Below are 22,092 nucleotides of genomic sequence, written 5' to 3' on the forward strand. Positions count from 1 at the left end.
TTTTAATTTCTTCCTATTTGGATTGTAAGTTGGAGCAACTCTTAAAAAAAAGTCACCAGATCAGGAAAACTTTAATTAAAACATATCAAAGAAGCATTTAGGGTTCATAACTTCTATTCTTGAGTTTTAATCATAAAATAATATAATTTTTCAAATGGAAAATAAAGCAAATTGAATATCTAACAAAAGGGTCTCCGAATTTTAGCTCCAAGATCACATGGGAAACTAGAGCAGCAACAGTGGTGGCAGATGTCAGAAGCTAAGGAAAAAAGTTCACTAACTGCTGCATTTTTCTTGAGACTACTAGGGAAAGCTACAGAAGAATCTGACTTTAGACAGAGGAAAGCTCCAGTACTTCCTTACAAGGCTGAATGACAAAAGAAAGTGAGAGAGGAGAAACAGCAAAATAAGTACTGAGCTAGTGTAAAAGTAAGTCTATAAATAACCCCAATTTAGTGCAGTGTTGGAGATTCTGTGTAGTCAGTTCAATTGGCTACCATATATGTTGTTCAATCAAAATCGACCAATTCAGATTTTAATATCACCAAATCTGACCTCTCACTTGCAAGTAATCTCAGCCATATGATATGGGGTCTGATGTCTTAATACTATATAGGTATATATATAAAAATTCACATATCATAATCAATATACAACTAAGCTTTTACAAACCAAAGTGCATTTTTCTTTGATATCGTTCTCCTTTTTTAATTTTGATATATGAAGATAGAATGACTTCATGTTTCAATTTTATGTTATGTTTTTTATGCCTCATATTTGGCTATCTGATGTTTATATATCTTTTTTTAAAGCATGGTAATATATGGGAAGTATATATCAGTATCCAATGATAGACCTTATTCTATGCATTAATTCAAGTACTTTATGTAACATTTTCTTGTATACCTGTTCACCGATCGCTGTAGTACTGTAAAAAGTATGCATAAATGGGGTCAAAGCTATGCTGTTCAGACATCAGAGAACAAATTACGCAAAAAGAAAATCAGCCTAAAAGAGAAACCATTGAGGAAGAAATTGATGACAACAGACTTAATATGCAGGTCTTCTCCCAATTTATTCTTTTCTACTGTTTATTTATTATTGATTTCATAAAAATTCTCAAGGAGTAGGATTTTTTTATGTTTGTACTCTTACAAGAATCCATGCAGTTATGCATTATTGCACTCACTTGTCCCAGGCCCTATGACCCTACTGCACATATGTACAATGAAAGCGTTTTGCTGCATTCACATTGCCATTCGCTGACATGAGACAATAATAAGTAAAAGATAATACTAAAAATATCTTACTTTCGTACTTCCAATAATCAAGACTTAATCAAAAACAATATGATAATTCCAATGAGTGAAGAAAATGATAAGCATCTCACAGCAACGCTTTCATTCCCTTTTGGGATTTTAACTGTTATCAGCGTATGCATAGTTTAAGTTTTGACTCATCAAATGATAAGATACAGTGTCTGGCAACACCCACTATGACGAAGAACAAATTCTTCACCATTTAAGGGAAGGTTTTTTCGTGTTTGTTGCAATCTAAGAGTTAATTTTTGCGTGGTAAAATTCTTCTTTCAAGTTTTCATTCTAGTAACATATGTGATGCATTTTTCCAACTTTCACTGAGACATTTTATATACGAATTCAACTCGTATAAAAAATTGACTATACTTTCAATTTATTAAAATAAATTTATAAATAATATTTACTTTTACATTTTTATTTAATATTTAACTTAATATACATTTAAATTTCAAACAATATATATAATTTTTTACCCTAAGATTACTGTTTGAGCCTGAATGCTGTAGTTGCAGTCAGACAGTAATGACTCCCTTGTCGACCTAAGAAATTGCAGATGGTAGATTGTCGGAGGAGAATGCACAGCACAGTGGACCAAAGATGCATTAAGGTATCCTTGCCCTGATATTTTGAATTTCTTATTAATTTTCCAGATTTCTATAATTTAAAATTGGTATGTAGTTATAATGTCTAAGTTTAAATATCTACTATTTTTCTTTATTTACTTTTGCAATTATAGTCGCTTCATTTCAAATAAATTCCTAATTTTATTATAATACTTACATATGCATTATTCATTTATTTTCGTCCAATTGAATGCTACACCTAATATATTCTATTAAGATAAAATCAAATATATCAAAAGTACCAAAATCGATAAAAAATGGAAGAACCAAAATCCCTCTTATAATGGAAGAGGGCGAAATTGTAATTAATCAAAAAAAGTTTTCAAATTTATACTATTATTTATTTTTGTATGCAATTTTTTTTTTGATTTTATGATTTAAATAACCATTCTTTTAAATTAAAGTAATTACTTTACTAATTTTATCTGAGCGACAGTTTAGTTAAATGTAACCTTTTTTTTTTATAATTCAACTATGTTTTTAATTAAAATAACTATCTCTGATAAAAGATTATCTAGAAAATAAGCAAAATACTATTTATAATAAAAGTGTAAAATTTATTTATGTTTATGTCTATAATTATATTATAATAATAATAATTTACTATTTTTTGTTATATTAAAAAAAGAAAGAAACATTGATAATAATAAGAAGGATATTTTAAGAATGACCGTAATTAAATTGGCGTAGAAACAAAGGGAGCGCGACGACTAGCTATTATGGGTTATTTATTTATTTATTAATAGTTATTCTTAAGAACCTGATGCAAAGTCTGTTATCCATACGCGCTTGGTTTTGCTCCAATTCATGAATGCATCAAAAGGCTTGTGAAAGCGCGAAAGAATAAGTGCAGAAACACAGAAACATGAAAAGAACACTCTCATTGAAAGAAAGCACTGAATTATTACAAAACTGAAAAAAGAAATCTGCTATATATAGTTCAAGAAATGTAAAACATAAAAAGACATAAATTCCTGCTTTAGTGCAAGTAGCTAAATTAACAGAGGATTCGTTGAACGAGATGACAAAGCGCTTGTTGCATCATGCAGAAATCGTTTTTCTATAGAATTTTGAGAGTCCCCTGTAATAAACATTTCCAACTTGGAAGAAAGATCACGAAAGGTTCATCAAAAACGAACTTTGGTTAACACTACAAGAAATTACCAACAACGTTTTTACCGACAGGTATAAAATATCTTATAACGACATTTTATACCGATTCAAATTCATCACGTATAAAATATGATTCGATCGTAAATATAACAAAACTATAATAAATTATAAAATTTTTCTATATCGGTTACACATAAAATTAGTATAGAGAGTGATACAGTAACAAAATTGTAATAGATTATAAAAATTTTCTATATCAGTAATACTCAGAATTGTTATAAAAAGTGAGACACTAACAAAACTGTAATTAATTACAAAGTTTTTCATATCGATTAATTAGATCTAGAACCAATATAAAAATTAGTGCAGTAACAAAAATGTAATATTGGAGGACATTTTCAATATCAATAATTCTTATAAAATGTTTAATCCTCCTTTTTATCTTGCATTAGCACTTCACTTTTCGTGCACTCTTCCCTTTTCTTATGTGCACCTCTTCGTCACTCACTTTCCCATATTTTCGTTCGTCGATGAACTTTGCTTGTGATGTCTGTTTCGGAAGTTGACAAGTGTTTAATTGCTTAAGTGAATGAAATATTGATAGGTAATCTCTTAATCATATCGAGGAATATTGTGAATTGTTTTTCCTTGTCTTTCCTAAATGGAGTATGTGGACAAGGCAAATTCATTATGAGAGGACCTCATTTCTTATTTTTTTCTTTTTCTTTTCTTCCTCATCTTTAGTATTGTTCTCATGCACTTTTTCTTTTACGTTATTTATGTTCTCTTTATTCAACTCCATTTCTATTAAATCTAAAACACTTCAAGACCAAGGAGGGTTGAATTGGACTTATTAAAACATTAATCAACTAAAAAATTTATGTTTGTTTAGTCTTTATTGACCAAAGGGTTCAAAAATACATTATTACTGAACACACATTTGAGCCCGTGAAAAAAATCAAATAGAAATTAAAATGTTGTCAGATTACTTGGTTATTTTATCGAAATAAGTTGAGACCAACACATTCAATTTTTTAGTATATAATGTGTTTGTTCAAATTCATTCATTAACAAGTTTATTTCTATATACTATTTTGGTCAAATTGGCTGTATAAACCGTTAATTATCGGTAGATAATTTGATATTGTCTTAATAACGTATGATTAGACCCATCAATATACTATTAGATCACCCATCAAAGTTTAAATCTACATTAATTCAATTAATTAAGTACTAATTCATGAAGTTTAAAGTCCAGATACAGTCTTTTTATACACTAACTTGATCATACGATTTATCAGCATCAAATTCTGAAAATTCATGATTTACATGAAATTTATACCATGCAGGTCAATATTAAAAAGAAAAGCACTTAATTGTGTACTGAATGAGCGTAGTGAAGAAAAGAAAAACTTGAATAAACAATTAAACCAATACATTTTGCCGACACTTGGATCATTGAATTATGAATTCCATTGGAGAAAGATACCAAAAATAATGCAGCGATGAGCGACTCAGAAACACAACGTACCGAGTACACACGCTGAGTGTCGTCTCGAAAAGGACTCTCAGAAGCTGCTGCATTTACTGACACCGTTTTTCCCTCAGGCTCCACAAATTTCGTCCATGTTTCTCCAATTTAAGTACCTTACGATATCGCCAAGGCTATGCTTTGTTGATGAGTGGAAAGAAAACAAAAACAAAGAAATAAAAGTTTATTGCATAAAAAGTTAGAAAAAACTAAAAATTAGAAAAAATCAAACTAGATAATGAATTATGTGTTATAACTAATTACGGAATGCTTTAGTATTAAAATTACTAGTGCAGAAAAGGGCTTTAGACATCTATTATTTTAGCCTTTTAACGTTTGATTGTTGTCCGACGTCTATATAGGTGACGTTAATGAGACGTCGGACTCTAAACGTCTATATAGACATCTGAGACTATAGATCAGACGTCTAAAACGTCACCGTATTTGATTGGATCTTTTTCTGTTTGAGGCCTCTCGGGTTGATCCTGGGTCAATGGTGATTCCAATTTACAACTTTATATTTTAGTCGAAGAGAATGTATTGTACGTTTTTTTTTGTATTGGATGATTTTAAAAACGTAGTGGAGGGATTTAGAGGAGTGCAAAACGCAAGAAATCGCTGCCCAAGAACGCCCCCCAAGGACACGAGCAAAACTGCACCAAAACCCAACGAAAATACATTTTAATCGGTTCAAATGAAAGATAATGCATCAAAGAGTGATGTAATCGGAGTAAAGTTAATTTAAAACGGAGCAAAAAGTGAGAAAACGAACCTGATAAACGTAGCCCGTGGAGAGAAAACGAGAGGAAGATGATGAAAATGTGCGTAACGGCTGCCTCATGTTCGCAGTGTTTTAATGCAGATATTTAGAAGTCGGTTCCCTCATAACAGACATCTAATGGGCTTTAGAAGTCGGAGTAGCGAGATCAGACGTCTAAATGGAGTCAAAAAGTGACTTTTTAAATTTCTAGGTTAAGTATTTAGAAGTCGGTTTCCCTCATAATAGACGTCTAAAGGGTTTTAGAAGTTGGTTCCCCTCATAACAGACGTCTAACGAGTTTTAGAAGTTGGTTCCCCTCATAACAGACGTCTAAAGAGTTTTAGAAGTCGGTTCCCCCCATAACAGACGTCTAAATAGAATAAAAAATTAATTTTCTTTAACTTTTTCATTTAGTTCTGGCGTCCATTCGAGGGAGCCGACGTATATGAGTGTTTAGACGTTGGGCCCTTCCATAGCCGACGTCTAAATAGTTGTTTTATTTACAGAAAATATCACTGGTCATTTTTTATGTTGAATAATCGAGGGTCAAACGTCTGAAGGGTGACGTTAAAGGTCTTTTCTGCACTAGTGAATCACCCCATAAAGCCATTACAAGAAAACATAATTTAGCTTTTGTACTACAAGACAAGACAGACCGATCGGTTTGTCCCTTATTGGATGATTTGTTAGTGGGGATGGATAATTGAAGGTATTTAAAGGCTAATTAAGGAGATAACACTCATTAATGGACTGTTAAAAGATATATTAGTGGTTATTAGTGATAAATTAATAGGTTTGATTGTCATAAATTTTATAAAATACAAGTTTTGATGTGGAGGTAAAGACATTTTTAATTCATAATTCAATTCTTCGATACCTTTTTGTAAGAGACATATCTAACTAGATTTTGGGAGAAGCGTAATCGATCATTCTGCACAGCAACACATCCAGGAAGACCGATCTTCGACCTTCGAATATAGAAACAACTTCCAAATATTATTGTTGGTAAACTAAAATAGATATTAAAATTAAATAAGTTAATATTGATTTGACGAACGCTAATTAAAAAAATTTAAAAAAATAGGTTAGTGTTTGTTTTTACAAGAAATTTGTTTACTTTCAATATTTATATTTATATAAGGTTAAAGTATTGTGAAGTTATATATTCTAAATTAGTGTGAAGAAGTCATGTCCTTACAAAATCTAAAAGTCAACATTTTGATGAAAAATCTTTTTATTCACTCATACTTCTTCCTCCACCCACCATGTCCTTACAACTAAGTGTGAAGAAGCCAAAAAATAGTTGAGTTGTGATATTTTCCTACAAGTAATAACCAACTAAAAATGAATTATACACATAAATTTTATCATAATAAAAATTATGTATGAAGTGGATGAGACAATAGGACTAAAATTTGTTTTCTTTAAACGATAAACTCCCTTAGATGCATAAACTCCCCCTTGTTAGCATGCATGAATTTCAACCCCTTATTTGATAAACATAAAAAAAGGTTCGAAATCAAAACATCGTGACCCAAATGAAGGAGGTGGTGGTTTGGGTGGAAAAAGTTGGGAGACTAGGTTATTGAGGGTATTGACGATGAAAGCGAATTTGGCATCTGTTCTTGTTTATTAGCTTCAAACATTGCAATAATTTTTGCTTCTTGTCAAGCATTATTGTCAACAATGATGGAATGCACACAATCAATAATGGATAAGGTGGATGGTTGATAAGTTAAGGGGGGTAAAGCTAAGGTAGTATCAGGTGGGAGTGTGGTTATAGGTTGTGGGATGTGGATAAACATTTTTTGAGGAGGTGGGCTAGGAGGTTGAGGTGTAAGGCTTGGTAGTTTGGTGGTAGGGGTAGAAGGTTGATCTTTGTTGATAACCATTTGTGTCATCCAACATCTTGGGGGCTTCATCATTAGTATCTTTAGCAAGAATGTAAGTCATTAGATCAATACAATTGTCCTAGAATGCTTCTTTTTCTGCAATGTTTATGATCGAAGAGACGACGATAAGAGATTGATCTTGTTGGAGAGCGTCATCAAGCGGTGTTGAGGGGAGCGTCGAGGGGTAATGCTGGTAGGAGACTTCTTCTTAAAGCATTTGGATCTTCCGGGAAGGTAGTGTTTGTATCATTAAAATGATGTACTTGACAAAGTTCCAAAACGCTTGTTCTAAGAGGAATATCCCTTCTCCATACTCGTGTAGGGAATGCTAGCTTGAATTGGCATGAAGAGGCCTAGACGCTTTTGTTTAGCTAAAAAGACTTTGTTGCCAAAATAAGTAGGCGTTTGACTTGTTGTAGAATGCTGAAGGCTTAACATACCGAGTCTTATTGGGATTTGTCAACATTAGTCATATAAGAACTAACCGAGGTCCTTTGATCGTTTCGATCATGGTCATCTTGAGTGATCGTCACCCATACTTTCTTTAATAGACGAGATCCTTCATTATTTTACTATCAAACCTACGGATCAACTTGTCTAATGCTATCCTAGAAAAAAAATATACATAAATAAGCAAGAAAAAGTGATGGTAAGTGCCTCTGTAAAAAATATTCGAGGAAGAATTGAAAAAAGATACTCACACATAATTAAAGAATAATCATCTTTTTGAAGAAAAGAAAAAAAAGACAAAATATAATATAGCAAAACATAGAATTATATATTTTTTAATTTTAATTAATTTTTCACTCATTTTTAAACACTATTTGGAAAGTTTCTAGAAAAAAGAAACTAAACATTTTAATTTATTTTTGTCTAACTGAATAATAAATATTTAATTCTTAACAAAAAAAATGTATAATTCCATCTCTCTTGAATTTTTTTCATAATTTCTTCAAATTAATTTATTGTTTTCTCTTACTCGTGCAAAGTTGTGAGTTTAATCATCCTGGCACTCGTGTTATAGGTTCTAAGCTCTTTTCAATTTACTTTATTTTTATTTATCAGCTCCAATATACATTAAATAAGATAATGATATATAAACATTAATATCTTATGGTCTTTGTCTTTGTCTTTCACCTTTTCAAAGATGCTAAGGTAACTCCGTTACTCTTCATAAATGTAATAAACGTGTTGCTGTAGAACTCATAAACTTTAGTTTGCACCGCCTTGTAATATTATTATTCATCCAAAAAACTTTTAAAATAATTTATAGAATAAAATATAGTTTCTCCCGTAAATATTTTAAAGTCCGTTTTACTTTAGTAAAAGTTAAGCTTTTAGTTTTTATCAAACACGTGTTTTAAGTTACACCACGCTTAATAAATGTAAAAATAAAGTATTAAATATATATAATAGTTAAATTGAATTTCAAAATATTTTGGGAAAGTATGAAGTAGATTATGTAAGACTTTTTTAAAAGAAAATACCGAAATTATGAACAAGTTTATATAAAAAAATCATAAGATGATTGTTATCACAAAATTCTACGAAAATAAATTTATATATCCTTTCAACTACCCTTAATTTTCTAATCAATTATTAACCCAAACCTATGTTTGAAAAATGTCTCCTATTTCAACGTCACCATCTACCCGAAGAAAACACCGTACACTCCAAGAAAACAGAGGATTACATAATGATACATACAAGTCATGAAACTCGGCAAGTTTTCCCCCCTACGAGGATTTCGATTTTTTAATTAAAGATTTTGACCAATGACCTGTCAAATAATGCATTAATTAATAATGAATGCAATGTTTGTCAAGACGAAGTAGCAAGTATGGTTCCTCACAAGAAACTTCGTGTGTGTTTCCTCATGATCTCAATATAAATACCCAATTTCTTCTCACACGCACCCCAACTTCAAAGTTCACACCTTTCAAGTTGAAAATCACGATCAGGTATCATCACCCAGTCTTAGATTTCACGATGATGAGGTCTTTCGTTGGAAAGATTCAAAAGGGTGTCTCGCAGATTGTGCCTGGAAAACCTGCACTGAACTACATCAATGAAAACCAATTGGAAAACACAGGGGCTGTTCCAGAAGATGTTAGCAAAGGGTATTTTGCAGTTATTGCAATCAAAGATGGAGAAATCAAAAGGTTTGTGGTTGAGTTGGATTACTTGACTAATCCTGCATTCTTGGGACTGTTAGATCAAGCTGGAGAAGAGTATGGTTTCAAGCAACAGGGAACTCTTGCAGTCCCTTGTAAGCCTAAGGAGTTACAGAAGATTCTAGATGGTTGGAGAGTGAGACCAGACACCATCAAAGCTGCAGGAAGGGATTTATATGTACCTAAGTTCCTATGATTGGAGTATAAGTCAGAGGTTTTAATTTTTCTAATCATTTTTTGGTTTAGATTTTTGCTTTTTGTTGAATAAGTGTTTGTAGCTGTGAAAGGATGTGAAAGTTCTGTGTAGAAATTATAAGATGGAGATGTGATTGAAATATAAATTTACAAAACCTTTTAGTTTTTTTACAATTATATTTGTAATTTCAATAGAAAATATATACCATATTTTGTGTGAAAAGATCTAAAAGTTTATTATTAATGGTATTTTTAATGTGTTGTGCAATCTGTATTACCTATTATTTGAACAGATTTCTATAAATAATTAAATTGCAGTGATGTTTAGGTCAAAAGTAGTTAATAATCTAGATTATCTAATTTGATTAGGTTAGGTAAATTAGAAATTCAATCATCTTATTTGATTTGGTTAGGCAAAATAGAAATTCAATAATCTAATTTGTCAAGTTAGGTAAATTAAAAATAATATTATAATCTAGTCAACTTGTTAGGAATTTTTTATTTTTATTTTAATTTATAAGCTTCTCGACTGTTCTCTTAGATATCCAGCCCACATTCTTTGAACATCCTAATCTACCAGAATTTCATCTTAAGCAAAGATAATCAAAAGAGTATTTAGATACAAAATTATAATAAAATAAAATGCGTGTACCAACTAGAAGTAATTGAAGAACTAAGAAAGATGATATATAATGATAACTCAAATGATGATGGCAATGTTATGGATCAATTAATAGAAAAGACAAGAAGAGAGCAAAATTCAACTATTGTGAACGTATGAGATTGTGAGGAGTAGAATTAAAAATATAAATAAAAAGATTGTAACTACAGCCACAACATATGTTATCAAAATAAGTATGATAAAAATCTTTTTAAGTGCATTATTATTTAAAGAGTATGTATATATTGATTTATTTCACACTAATAAATAATTTATTGATTTAATATTTTGACTTATTCAAATACCTATCTGAATTTTAACACAACGAATTTTTCTGTCTTGGCGCTCAATTATTTTTCATGACTTTATCTAAGAAAACATACACATCTCTTAACTTTTCATTGTATGAACAAGTTGTTAAATGATACAAGACATTTGTCCATAACCAAAAAAGAACAGAGATTTATTAATTAAATAATTATATTAGCTTACAAGAAATTTACCTAAAACAATGTGTTCTACTATTTCCGTATATATTTTTTTAAAAATGATAAACTACAAAATGTGTCACTCAACATTTTTTAATCATACCGATATTCACGTTGCGCAGACAAAAATGCAGATTTAGATAAAATGAAAAGTAGTAATTAAGTTCACCCATCTTTAACGAGTCTTTCACACCAATAAACACATATTACACATGTTTCTCCTCTTAATAAAAAAAATGGACAAATGGTTAGAATGTGAACTTTTAGTTTTCTTTTTTACAAGTTAACGTTATTCCATAAAGTTCTCCTCACAGAACACTTTACCTTTGATGAAACCCATACCAAACAAAAAAGTCTTTGTTGTTGAGGTCCCCAATCGCTATTAAGTATATAGTTGTTCAATGTTTATATTTTATACCCCTTTAGAATCCTTTCATTACCATTTTTTTTTCTCTTACACTACAACAAAATCACATATTTTAAATTTATTTGCAGATTTTAGTATATTGTTGAACTGATTCTAATATATTGCAGCCACACTGGTTTTCAAGATCAACCTGCCTCTCCTTTATAGTATTTGTTACCACTGATTTTAATATAGAAATAGATTAAATGAAAATAGAAAGCATGGATGAAAAATACATAAGAACTAAAGATGAAAAATGTTCAAATAAAATAGTTTAGATACTCTTAATTTTAAAGTTTAACAAAATTATTTATTGAAATAAATAATGTTTATCAAAATGACTGTCTAAGATAACTCGCTAAACACTATATGACTAAAAGATATATTCGTCGATATATCTGTCGGTAAGTGTCAGGCAAAGTCCAATGCAATTTATATTTGTCTATCCTACATTCACATAATCATTAGACCCGCACAAAACAATATATGTTCAACCTTGAGTTCATCTCTAAACTATATTTGCTCAACCTCAATTTTGGGAACCTCTTTGAACAGATTTGCATCTCTGCACATGTGATTATTCACTCTTTTATCAAGATACCAAACTAAGTTGTTAGAACAACTCCTTCACAAATAAGAGTTTGTCTCCTTCTATTTCTCAAACTAGTAGTATTTCACTAAATGATAGGCCACCCAACAATTATAACATTTGACTCCTAAATTACAATAACTAACAAAATGATTATACTTCTCACATTTATAGCACTTGACTCCTTAATTGCTTGTCCAACCTCCTCGACATCTACCTTGTCCTTGGACATGTCAATTTTGTAGATCGAATTTCTCTTTTCCATTTTCATGATCTCCTTAGCCTTGACCACCATGACCTGGGTTCTAAGTATAAGGTTCCTTCTTCTCCTTAAAGGCCAACTTTGGTTGAAGTATTTGATCGAGTGGCTCTAACTTACTACTCGTGCACTTCGGGGACCTCGTAGGTTCTTCAACCATGAGCATTGAGAAATCTTTGGATTCTTCAATGACGTAAAATATATTCTCAATTTTTTCTTTCAACAACCTCAAGATCTCTTTTACAATTCGGCTAGTGGGTAACGACTCTCCGTTTCGGCCAAGTTGATTTGTAACAGTCTCAACTCGAATTATGTACTCGGTTATGCCCTTCGTCTCCTTCATCCTCAAGATTTCAAACTCGCCTTTGAGAGTTTGAGGCCGAACATACTTTACTTGATCATCTCTTTTATATGCTTTCTCCAATATCTCCGATGTTTTTTTTGAAGATATAACATTTGTTATCTTCTTAAAATTAGATTCATCAACAACTTGGTACAACACTTACATGGTTATTTTGTCCTTTACTCGTTTTTTTCTCAACGCAATAACTTGGACAATCGTTTGTTATGCATATTCTACTAACTCTAGGTATTCATTTTCAACTACATCTCACACATCTTAGAAACCAAGGGGAACTCTCATCTACATACTCCAGTTTTCACAATTGACTTTTTTGTTCAACTGGGAAAAGGATACAATGTTTGTAAGGTTGGTCATCTCACTTAAACTCTCTAACGCTCTAATTTTTTTTTTCTCAAGCATTCAAACACTCATATTAATCTGGTTTTGATACCAATTAATTAGCAAATACGTCTTTTATGTATAAATTGATTTATTTCGTCTGTGTATTTTATGTCAACTGCACATTATAACTTATAAGACAAATATTTGACTTTTTATTCCAAACGATAATATTAATACCTAGAACATAACACACTAACTTCTTGATTTTTGCTCTTCTAAAACATTAAAATAGTACTGTTAACTTCTAAATTTAAGTTTATCTTAAGGAACCTCAACCACTTAGTTATCTTGTGGTTGGAGTTTAATGTGAGTGTGACCGAGGTTTACATGTGATTGTTATTATTAATTCATTTAGCAATATCTTCATTGTATGCAATGTCAATGGGGTCTACACTGTTTCATCAAACCGCTTCCATTACGCGTAAGGGGAGGAGGGGGCCTGGAGACAAGTATGTGAGTACAAAACAGCATGATTGCATGCATAGATCAATCTCTGTCCAATACGTTCATACCAGTCCAGAACACAATGCATCAGGTGCGTGAAATGATAAAGTTCTAAACATAGTTACGGAACAATGATCAAAATGAAAAAACAACAAAAGGAGCCTTCGGACAAACAATCTAAGGTGAATTCAAGAAACAGGTGAATATTAGTTTTTCTTAGTCAGTGTGGTTTGTATGTCTAACTCAAACTCAAAAATTTGACTTGTAAAATAAAGATTGCACCTCGTTTGTAAAATAAAAAATTATTGGAACAATATCCAAACTTCCACAAATAGAGTGGTAGATTCACAAAGTAATTTAACTCACTATGAATGCTTTGCTTTATTAGAAACTTTCAACTTAGAGCAAAAGAAAACAACATTTTTTTCAAAACAAAATAATGTAATTTTGAGTATCAAAAAATTATTAGAAAGTTTGTTCTTACATGATTAAAGATTAGGTCAGTGGGAATAATTTAATGGTCTAGTAATCATTGTGTATCGAATTTGTAATAAATAATTGATGATTGAACATCAAAATGATTTAAAAATAGAGATCGTCCTGTTATAATCAGTGTATATAGATGATATTTGTAATCGTTTGAGATCAAATGTAAGCAGTGGAAGAGCCGTTTACATTTCTGATAACTTTACCATAAAATCACAAATAATAATGATTACATATTTCTATTTATTTAATAAATATTATAAAGATAAAATAATTATAAAAAAAATTATATTTAAAAATAATAAAAAATAACATTTATAAATATAAAAATTTATATATATCATTTATATAAATAATAAATTCCATTTGTTTCACAAAGTTTGTATTGTAGATCTTAAAATGTTCTCGTCAAAAGTTTTTTCAAAAAAGTTTAAACTAAAACAATCAGAATATTTTTGAATTATAATGTTAATCTCTCCCTATAAAAGAGCTGACAATGATATTGTTCCAACAATTTTTCTTAATTAGTCGGCTCAGAGATTTGATATAGGAATCTATTTCAAAGCATTTATGTCTGCTACAACCACTACAGCAACAGTGGTGACTAAGTGTCAGAATATAATGCCAACAAAAATAGTAGCTATTAAAGGTGGCCGGTTTGATTGACTATACATAACTAAAATAATTATAATTATTATTAAGAATTTTTCAAATTTGTATTATTTAAGCTGACGTTGAGTATAAATTAGAGCTACTCAAGTAAACGTAAGGATAGATATTAAGGAAGGATAATGTTATTTTTATAATATTTTAATATTATCTATGTATGATTATATTTTAATATTATTTATGTTTGATTATATTTTAATATTATTTATGTTTGATTATGTAATTGGTTTATATTGGTATTTATGATTATTGTTATTGATTTAAAATAATTTTAAATTAATAAAAACTAACATGTAAATGATATTAAAATGTTATCATGTTATCAAATGTTCGTTAAAGAAATGCAAATAAAAATATGGACCACGATCATAAACAAGTATTTAAAAGTATATTTTTTCGTATTTTGGTTGATGTTTGTAATCAACCACTCATCTAAAATTAAGTTACTTAAAATTATGTATGTCCATATGCCATCAATTAATTCAATATTTTACGTCGGTAGAAGTCACTGGATTATTATATCTTTAAAAACTATATTATAGAATTAAAAAAAGCTTAGATTGTTGCAGCAAGGAGTGACCAATAGGTGTTTTAGATGCTTTGTTATCTCAGTGTATCTATTTTTTTGGTAATACAGTCCCATACTTTCTTTTAGGTAAAAAGTTAGCATAAGATAAGTAAATAGTAGAAATTGATATGTTATTATGACTTTTTGTTTTTATTGTATTTTTATTTTATTAATATAGGTTATAATTTAAAAGAACGAATATCACAACTTTTGAAGATTAGTTTTCGTTTTCATTTTGAAGAACTTATTTATTGAATTTGTTTGTTATTGTTTGGTTAAACTTGTTTATTATTGTTGTTGTTTGATTGAATTTGTTTGTTGTTGTTTGTTCTTGATACTACGTTCATAGTTCTTGCTTTATAAAATACCAAAAACTTAAATTTGTTGCTTTTTTGCTTTTTCAAGTCTCGTAGAGTTGTAAAAAAATATCACAATTAATTAAAAAAACAAAAAAAGATGATTAACGTCATATATTAAGAAATTTCGACGTTAACTTAATGTCGAATTTTTTAAATTCGACATCAATTTAACGTCTCCTAATATGACGTCGTTTGCGAATTCGTCGTTAAAAATTCAAAATATTCGATGTTAAAAGTCCAAAATATTCCTGAGGCTGACAAGGGATTGCAAGAGCTCCCTTTTGTCTGAAACCAAACTCTTGTTCGGCTTGTTCAAGCAGTCCTAAGAAAGCAGGATCATTCAAGTAATGCAACCCAACAACAAACCTTTTGGATTCTCCACCTTTGATTGCAAGAACAGCAAAATATCCTTCCCTAACATCATCTCCCACACTTGTGGCTTCACTGTAGTACCTCAGTTGTGGTCTTCTGTGAACAAAGTCTGAAACACCCTTTTCTACCTTTCCAACAACAGACCTAAGCATCATCTTCACTTTTGAATGCTACTTTTTTTCTTCTTGAAAGCTTTTCGATTTTGAATTTTTGAGCTTGTGGTCTATACGCTGAGATTGGCTATTTATATTGTGAACGACAATATCTGTGATTATTATTATTGGTAATGAATAAGTGGCAAGTGGTAGTAGTCATAATTCATTGCCATTATTTCACATATCAATTTCTACATTCTCATAGGCGCTAAGAAATTGAATCTTATTAAACTATTTTAAATTATTTTTAAATTATTTGAACCATGTAACATTTTTAAATTATAATTTACTTTATTGAAGATTATATGTTGACTAAAAATAAGATAAATTTTATAGTATATAAGTAAGCAAAAAATCTTCTTTTACAAATTAGTGTTGTAAAATTAAATTTGAAATAAAAATCTATTACTTCCTTACATAAGATGATGATGAAATTTGATTTGAAATCCATATTTCAAACATAAACATAAGTGTTACTTATTTTTTCATACCATCTACTTAGTTTATTCTAACCTATGTTTCCAATTTTATTAGAGTTATAGGTAAACTCATATCACAACAAATTCAATATATTCAAAGGTTAGAACTCTTTCATTTTAAAGTTATTAATTTTTGCATGTTAATTTATAACCTTGATATGTTATTATTTTTGTTGTCATTTTTAGTGTAACAAGCATAAAGATTCCTTGAAATGTGGTTATTACATCATGTCTTAGATAAAAATCATCATTAGAATTACAATTAAAGAAGATTGGACAAAGTTAATAAAATATAATTTTCATATATTAAAAACATCAAACTCTAAACATTAATACACATACATAATGAAGTTATGTTATTTTTTTAACGATTGAAGAATCCATCACCTATAATAACACAATGAAAAAAATAAGATGGGAGTGAAAACATGAACGATGGAGTTAGGATCCACAATAACATTAGTATTTTGCTTGAAAGTTTTAGTTTTGATAATTTTAGTATTAATAGTTATAGTTTTGATAATTTTAGTATTAATAGTTATAGTTTTGATATATAATCTGTGTTGAGAAATTTTCTTGTGTTGGGATATTATTTGCCTTTTAGGTTCATGTAAATTGTAAATATAAAAATAAAATTAAAAAAAAGAAGCATTTGATGTTTGTTAATACACGAATACAAATAGACATTAAATGTTATCTAATCTTAGTTTGAAATGATGTTCATTGATGCTAGTGTGTTGTAGTCCCTGTCGTTAAGGGACATCGAATTCTGATATAACCGACATTGTTGAACATCAATTTTTAATTCTGATATCAATTTAACATAATCAAATATGATGTCAAGGTTTATGTCAAAAATAAAAATAACGTACATTTTTTATTAGTGCACTAAATAATCATTTCTAACCTACTACACCATAAAAGAGAAAAAAAAAATACAACCACCATAGTCTAAACCGAATTTATCTGCCTTCCATAAATTCAAGTTTGTTTGTACAGTACTTTTATTTCACTCAAATTGAAAATCATTAACATAATTAGTATGAAAAAAAAATCTATAATTTTTTAATTAAATCGATTTCAAAATCTAATTTTCACATACAACAATATTTTATTAAGAAAATTTGTGGAGCGGCTGCCCCCAAACTCGAATAGATAGATTCCGCCCATGGTTTCAAGCATATGTGCAGTCATGGGTAGACATTTGAGTTATCAGTGAAATGAATCTGTGGATATATATCACTACAATATTTTGAATCTAAATTGACATTATCCAAATTGAGATACGACAGCACTCTTCTAATCTTTTTCAGCAGTGAAAGCATGTCGTACCATGCATATCACTAACCGATGTCGTCTTTTAGGTTTTAAGTTTTTTCTAAAAATTTATTCAATGAGATATTCTATATTATAATACGTGACGCCAGCCTTTGTAAGTATTCAGAAATTATTGGTGGAAACAAACAAACATCTTTGAGTAACTAATGTAGCAAAGAAAATGCTGCAAATTGACTTGCATGGTAAATGCATGAGTAGTTTTCACACCCATTACTGAAAAAATGTTTTCTTATGATATTTATTCTGACAAATGAAATTTACCTGTCATTAATTTTCGTAATAAAAAAATTATTATAATTTATTTTACAAAACTTGTTATAATAATTTATAATAAATTCAAAACTTATTATGACATGTATAAAACAACATGTGATAATAAGTTTTATTATGAGTTTTAATTTATCATCTATTATAATATTATTATTTCGCAAAAAATGTTGGAGGTTACTCCCTATACCATCCTACATTGCTCACCACACCATCATATTTCTAAAAAATTTTAAAATTATTTTTTATATTTTAAAAAATCCTACACCCTCATTTCTTTTCTTCAACGGATGTCGACAGTTGTTGAAGGAAAATTTCTTCAACGGATGTCGACATCCATTGAAATTTTTGAAAAAATCCTTCAACAGATATCGACACTTGTTGAAGTTTTCGAAAAATCCTTCAACGAATATCAATATCCGTTGAAGAATTTTTCAAGCCTTTTACGGATGTCGACATCCGTTGTAATAAAATAAACCAATTCAACTTCAACGTCGACCTCCGTTGTAATAACTTCATGCCCTCCTTATATTCTTTTTTTATATAAAGGTAACGTTGGTTATTAGCATGACTTCCAGCTTAGTAATAAGGTACCGTTGGTTATTAGCATCACTTCCAGCTCAGTAATGCAGTAGTTTAAGATACAAGTTGACAGATAGAATACTTAGAGAAATTGTTGGTGTAGCATTAATAATAGAATACAAGTTGACAGTTATAAAATTTTATTTTTTTATTTCATTTGCATTAATAATATAATAATTGTTAGTGTAGCAACAATTAAAGAACATCTGACAACTTAGTGAAAAATAATTTAAGCAAAGGTAATAGAATTATTTTTTAGTAACATTTTGCCTGTTCAAACAATGAGTTAGTATCAAATGGTTAGAGAATAAATATGCCCCAAATTAAAGATTTATTGAATAGGTGAGAGATATGAAGTATTCTCTTATTCTAGCCCCCAAATCTTTCTTTCCTTTCTTCTGTCTAAATAATAAGCACATCTTTGCCATAGTCATTCAACAAATACCATGTGGAATACCTGACTGAAAATAGATATGGAATGCGTCAACTTTGGTGACAAAATTTTGTAAAAGGCATAAAAATTCAAAATTGAGAGCTGGATGGAATTATATATCAATTTTTCGAAGGTTGATTTGGTAACAAGGGGATTTTTATTTCCCTCGTTCTGCTCACCATTGCATAAACTAGTGGAGTGCCTAAAATTGCCAGGAGTATGCAGATTTTATCTTCATCGGATGTCAACATCCGTTTAAGGCTTGAAAAATCCTTCAACTAATGTCGACATTTGTTAAAGGATTTTTCAAGCCTTCAACGGATGCCGACATTCGTTGAAGATTTCGAAAAATTCTTCAATGAATGTTGATATCCGTTGAAAAAGGATATTTTTGGTATGTGATGGTACAGGAAGTAATGTGAGGTGGTGCAGGGAGTAACCCTCAAAATGTTCTGTTGTACCACTCTGGCCCAAATAAGGATACTAATAACGTTTAGTAAATTTTATGATTTATTTACAATTTTTCTTTTATTTCTACATTAATTTTTTAAAATGTGTTTGCTAGGATTTAAGAGTAATTAATATAATTAAATTTTTTTTACGTATATTTGTGTAAGGAGGGAATGAACTCTATTAAAATGTAAGCACATAGTCTTTTAAAAAAGACAAGTTTTTATGACGTACATGAGAATGTATGTCATAATATGTTAATTCTGAAAAGCATGTATTTTGACAAATTAACAAATACTTGTCATAATACATGAGAGATATTATGATAGGTGAAAATAACTATGTCATAACAGTCTACATAGTATAAAAGGTAAATCGAATTACATCATAATAAATTGGATATATTATGATGGGTAACTAAAAGTTTGTCATAATAGACTGGATATATTATGACAGGTAACAAAAAGTACATCATAATAAATTGAACCTATTATGACATAATTTTTCACTATGTCGTAGAATGCGCAGATCTATTATAACTGTCAGAACTATGACGTCAATCCACCTATCATAATATATCAAATTTAGCCGTCATAAAAGGTCTTTTCTACACAAGTGACCATTACAACTTGTCGTGTGCTTTGCAATTATTTTGAGTTTACAGTTTTAATCATAAATGAAAAACTTGAGTACACAAAAATAGACAATAATATTATATCATTTTTATCTTACTAACTGATCTTAAGGTACGTTTTAACTTTGTTTTGTTTTCATTTTATTTTTGGCAGATATTCGTTTTCTAATATTATGAATTGGGATACTTTAAAGTTTGCAATGAAGGAAATACCAAACATGTAGCTCAAACATGTATAGAGATGAGCTCCTTATCCAAATGTTAAAGCTTGCAAGAGACATTTTGCAGCAAAAAATTGACAAGGAAGTTAGAGCAATGGAAAGTTACTAGCAAGCTTAGGAAGAAGAAAGCAAGTTTTGCATAAGTAATGCCAAAAACTTGAATAAGAAGTGTTAAGTTTGTAAGAACAGTTGTGTGCCGAGAAGGATCTTAGGGTTGCACATAAGGTATAAGATGAGAAATGACAACTTTAAATGGATGATGAGTTTGGTGTGAGAATGGTATGATCTTTCAAAAAGAGTTCATTCTATTGAGAGGAACTTTGTTAATGATAAGTCAACCACAAATACGATAAAGAATCCTAGTAGGGATAAGTCGACCAAGGTTAAGAAAAAGTTGTCAAAAAAAATAACAAGTCAATCACAATAAAAACAGAGTCGATCATGAAGAAAAGTGAGAAGCTTGATTATTAATGAAAGGAGCAAGTTCAATATGAGATCCATGATAAAATCGGGATGTAGGAAATAATGATGAGACAAAAGGAACATTTAAGTTTACCACAAGATTTTGTTGGGTAAACTATGTAAATAGTTGCAAGTTGTTATATTAATTGTCTTATAAGATTGCAAAAGATATGAGTGTTTCTCTTAATAAGACATGTAATCGAATTATTAGTTATGATAATTATAATTAATGCATGTAGTTGAAAGACTATGAAATGGTCCATAAATACTCCGTGTATTCAACATAAAATACAACAAGCTATAAGAATGTTGAAATAATGTTGAGTTTATTTAAAAAATACTTAGTTATCGACTAAAAGTCCCTTTATTGTTGTTCACTAACATAGTTACATAGTTTCACCCGTTTGATCAACATCTTTGGTGGCTTCTTTGCTTCACACTCCGGAACGATCTAGAATCTTTTGTAATTCTTGAGGCTGACAAGGGATTGCAAGAGCTCCCTTTTGTCTGAAACCAAATTCTTCCTGAGCTTGATCCAGCAGTCCCAAGAAAGCAGGATCATTCAAGAAATTTAAGCCAACGATGAACCTTTTGGATTCTTCACCCTTAGTTGCAAGAACAGCAAAATACCCTTCCCTAATATCATCTGACACCACAATTTGGGGTCTTCTGTGTACGAAGAGTGAAACACTCTTCTCTATCTTCCCAACGAAAGACCTAATCATCTTCAAATCTGAACGGTAGTTTCTTCTTGAATAGTGAATTATTCAACTTTAAAGCTTTTGGATTTTGAGCTTCTATGAGCTGAGTTTGCTATTTATATACACTAAAAACGTGTTAAAATACAAAATCCTAAACAAGTGGCAAGTAAGCGTAGTCATACTGTGTTTTCATTGCAATTATTTGATGGATAGTATTATTTTGAAATCTAACAAAATTTTACATATATACATGTACCAGTGTTGCTTATATGTTAATAATATTGAATATTTGTAGTTCATTATTTTAGTTATATGTTTACAAGAAGAGTGTAAAGTAAAAAAAAAATCATAATTATTTTAGTTATTAGTTTATCTTATACAACTTGAATTATTGCAGCATGATTGTTCCCAGCACACAATCACAAGGTATCTCGAGACTCTCCGAAATACCAGGTACGAAGTGAATTAAAACCATGGACTGGTGTGAAGTTATCTATGCATACAATCATAGACTATTGCAGTCACAAACTTGTCCCCAGGCCCCTACTGCCCTTACGCATAATGAAAGCGTTTTGCTGTAGAACTGCACACCATTCACAGTTTCATGCGTAGCAGATATTAATGAAAATCAAATAATAACACATGCAAAACCAACGTCACACTAAACTTCAACCAGAAATAGAGGTTGATGAAGGATTGATGAAGCATTTCCCTGTT

General features: G+C 29.9%; 2 protein-coding genes and 1 pseudogene across 2 annotated transcripts; 1 reads left to right on the plus strand and 2 right to left on the minus strand.

Annotated features, from left to right (window-relative positions):
- Nucleotides 1–9,137: 9,137 nt before the first annotated feature.
- LOC124827322 (protein SMALL AUXIN UP-REGULATED RNA 12-like) lies at nt 9,138–9,875 on the plus strand. The gene has a single exon (XM_047300349.2). The coding sequence runs from the start codon at nt 9,228–9,230 to the stop codon at nt 9,606–9,608; it is 381 nt and encodes a 126-aa protein (XP_047156305.1). The 5' UTR covers nt 9,138–9,227; the 3' UTR covers nt 9,609–9,875.
- A 5,473-nt stretch (nt 9,876–15,348) lies between these two features.
- Nucleotides 15,349–15,848, minus strand: LOC148194453 (auxin-induced protein 15A-like). The gene has a single exon (XM_088095606.1). The coding sequence runs from the start codon at nt 15,806–15,808 to the stop codon at nt 15,488–15,490; it is 321 nt and encodes a 106-aa protein (XP_087951732.1). The 5' UTR covers nt 15,809–15,848; the 3' UTR covers nt 15,349–15,487.
- Nucleotides 15,849–20,935: 5,087 nt separating this feature from the next.
- LOC148194454 (auxin-responsive protein SAUR32 pseudogene) lies at nt 20,936–21,447 on the minus strand (annotated as a pseudogene).
- Between the last annotated feature and the right edge of the window lie 645 nt (nt 21,448–22,092).

Source organism: Vigna umbellata, chromosome 8, assembly GCF_029865625.1.
Source record: "Vigna umbellata cultivar VRB3 chromosome 8, Vumbellata_1.0, whole genome shotgun sequence".
In the NCBI taxonomy this organism is placed as follows: Eukaryota; Viridiplantae; Streptophyta; class Magnoliopsida; order Fabales; family Fabaceae; genus Vigna; species Vigna umbellata.

Coding starts and splice junctions, on each gene's coding strand:
- LOC124827322 (XM_047300349.2), top strand. CDS start 9,228: ATGATGAGGTCTTTCGTTGGAAAGATTCAAAAGGGTGTCTCGCAGATT.
- LOC148194453 (XM_088095606.1), bottom strand. CDS start 15,808: ATGATGCTTAGGTCTGTTGTTGGAAAGGTAGAAAAGGGTGTTTCAGAC.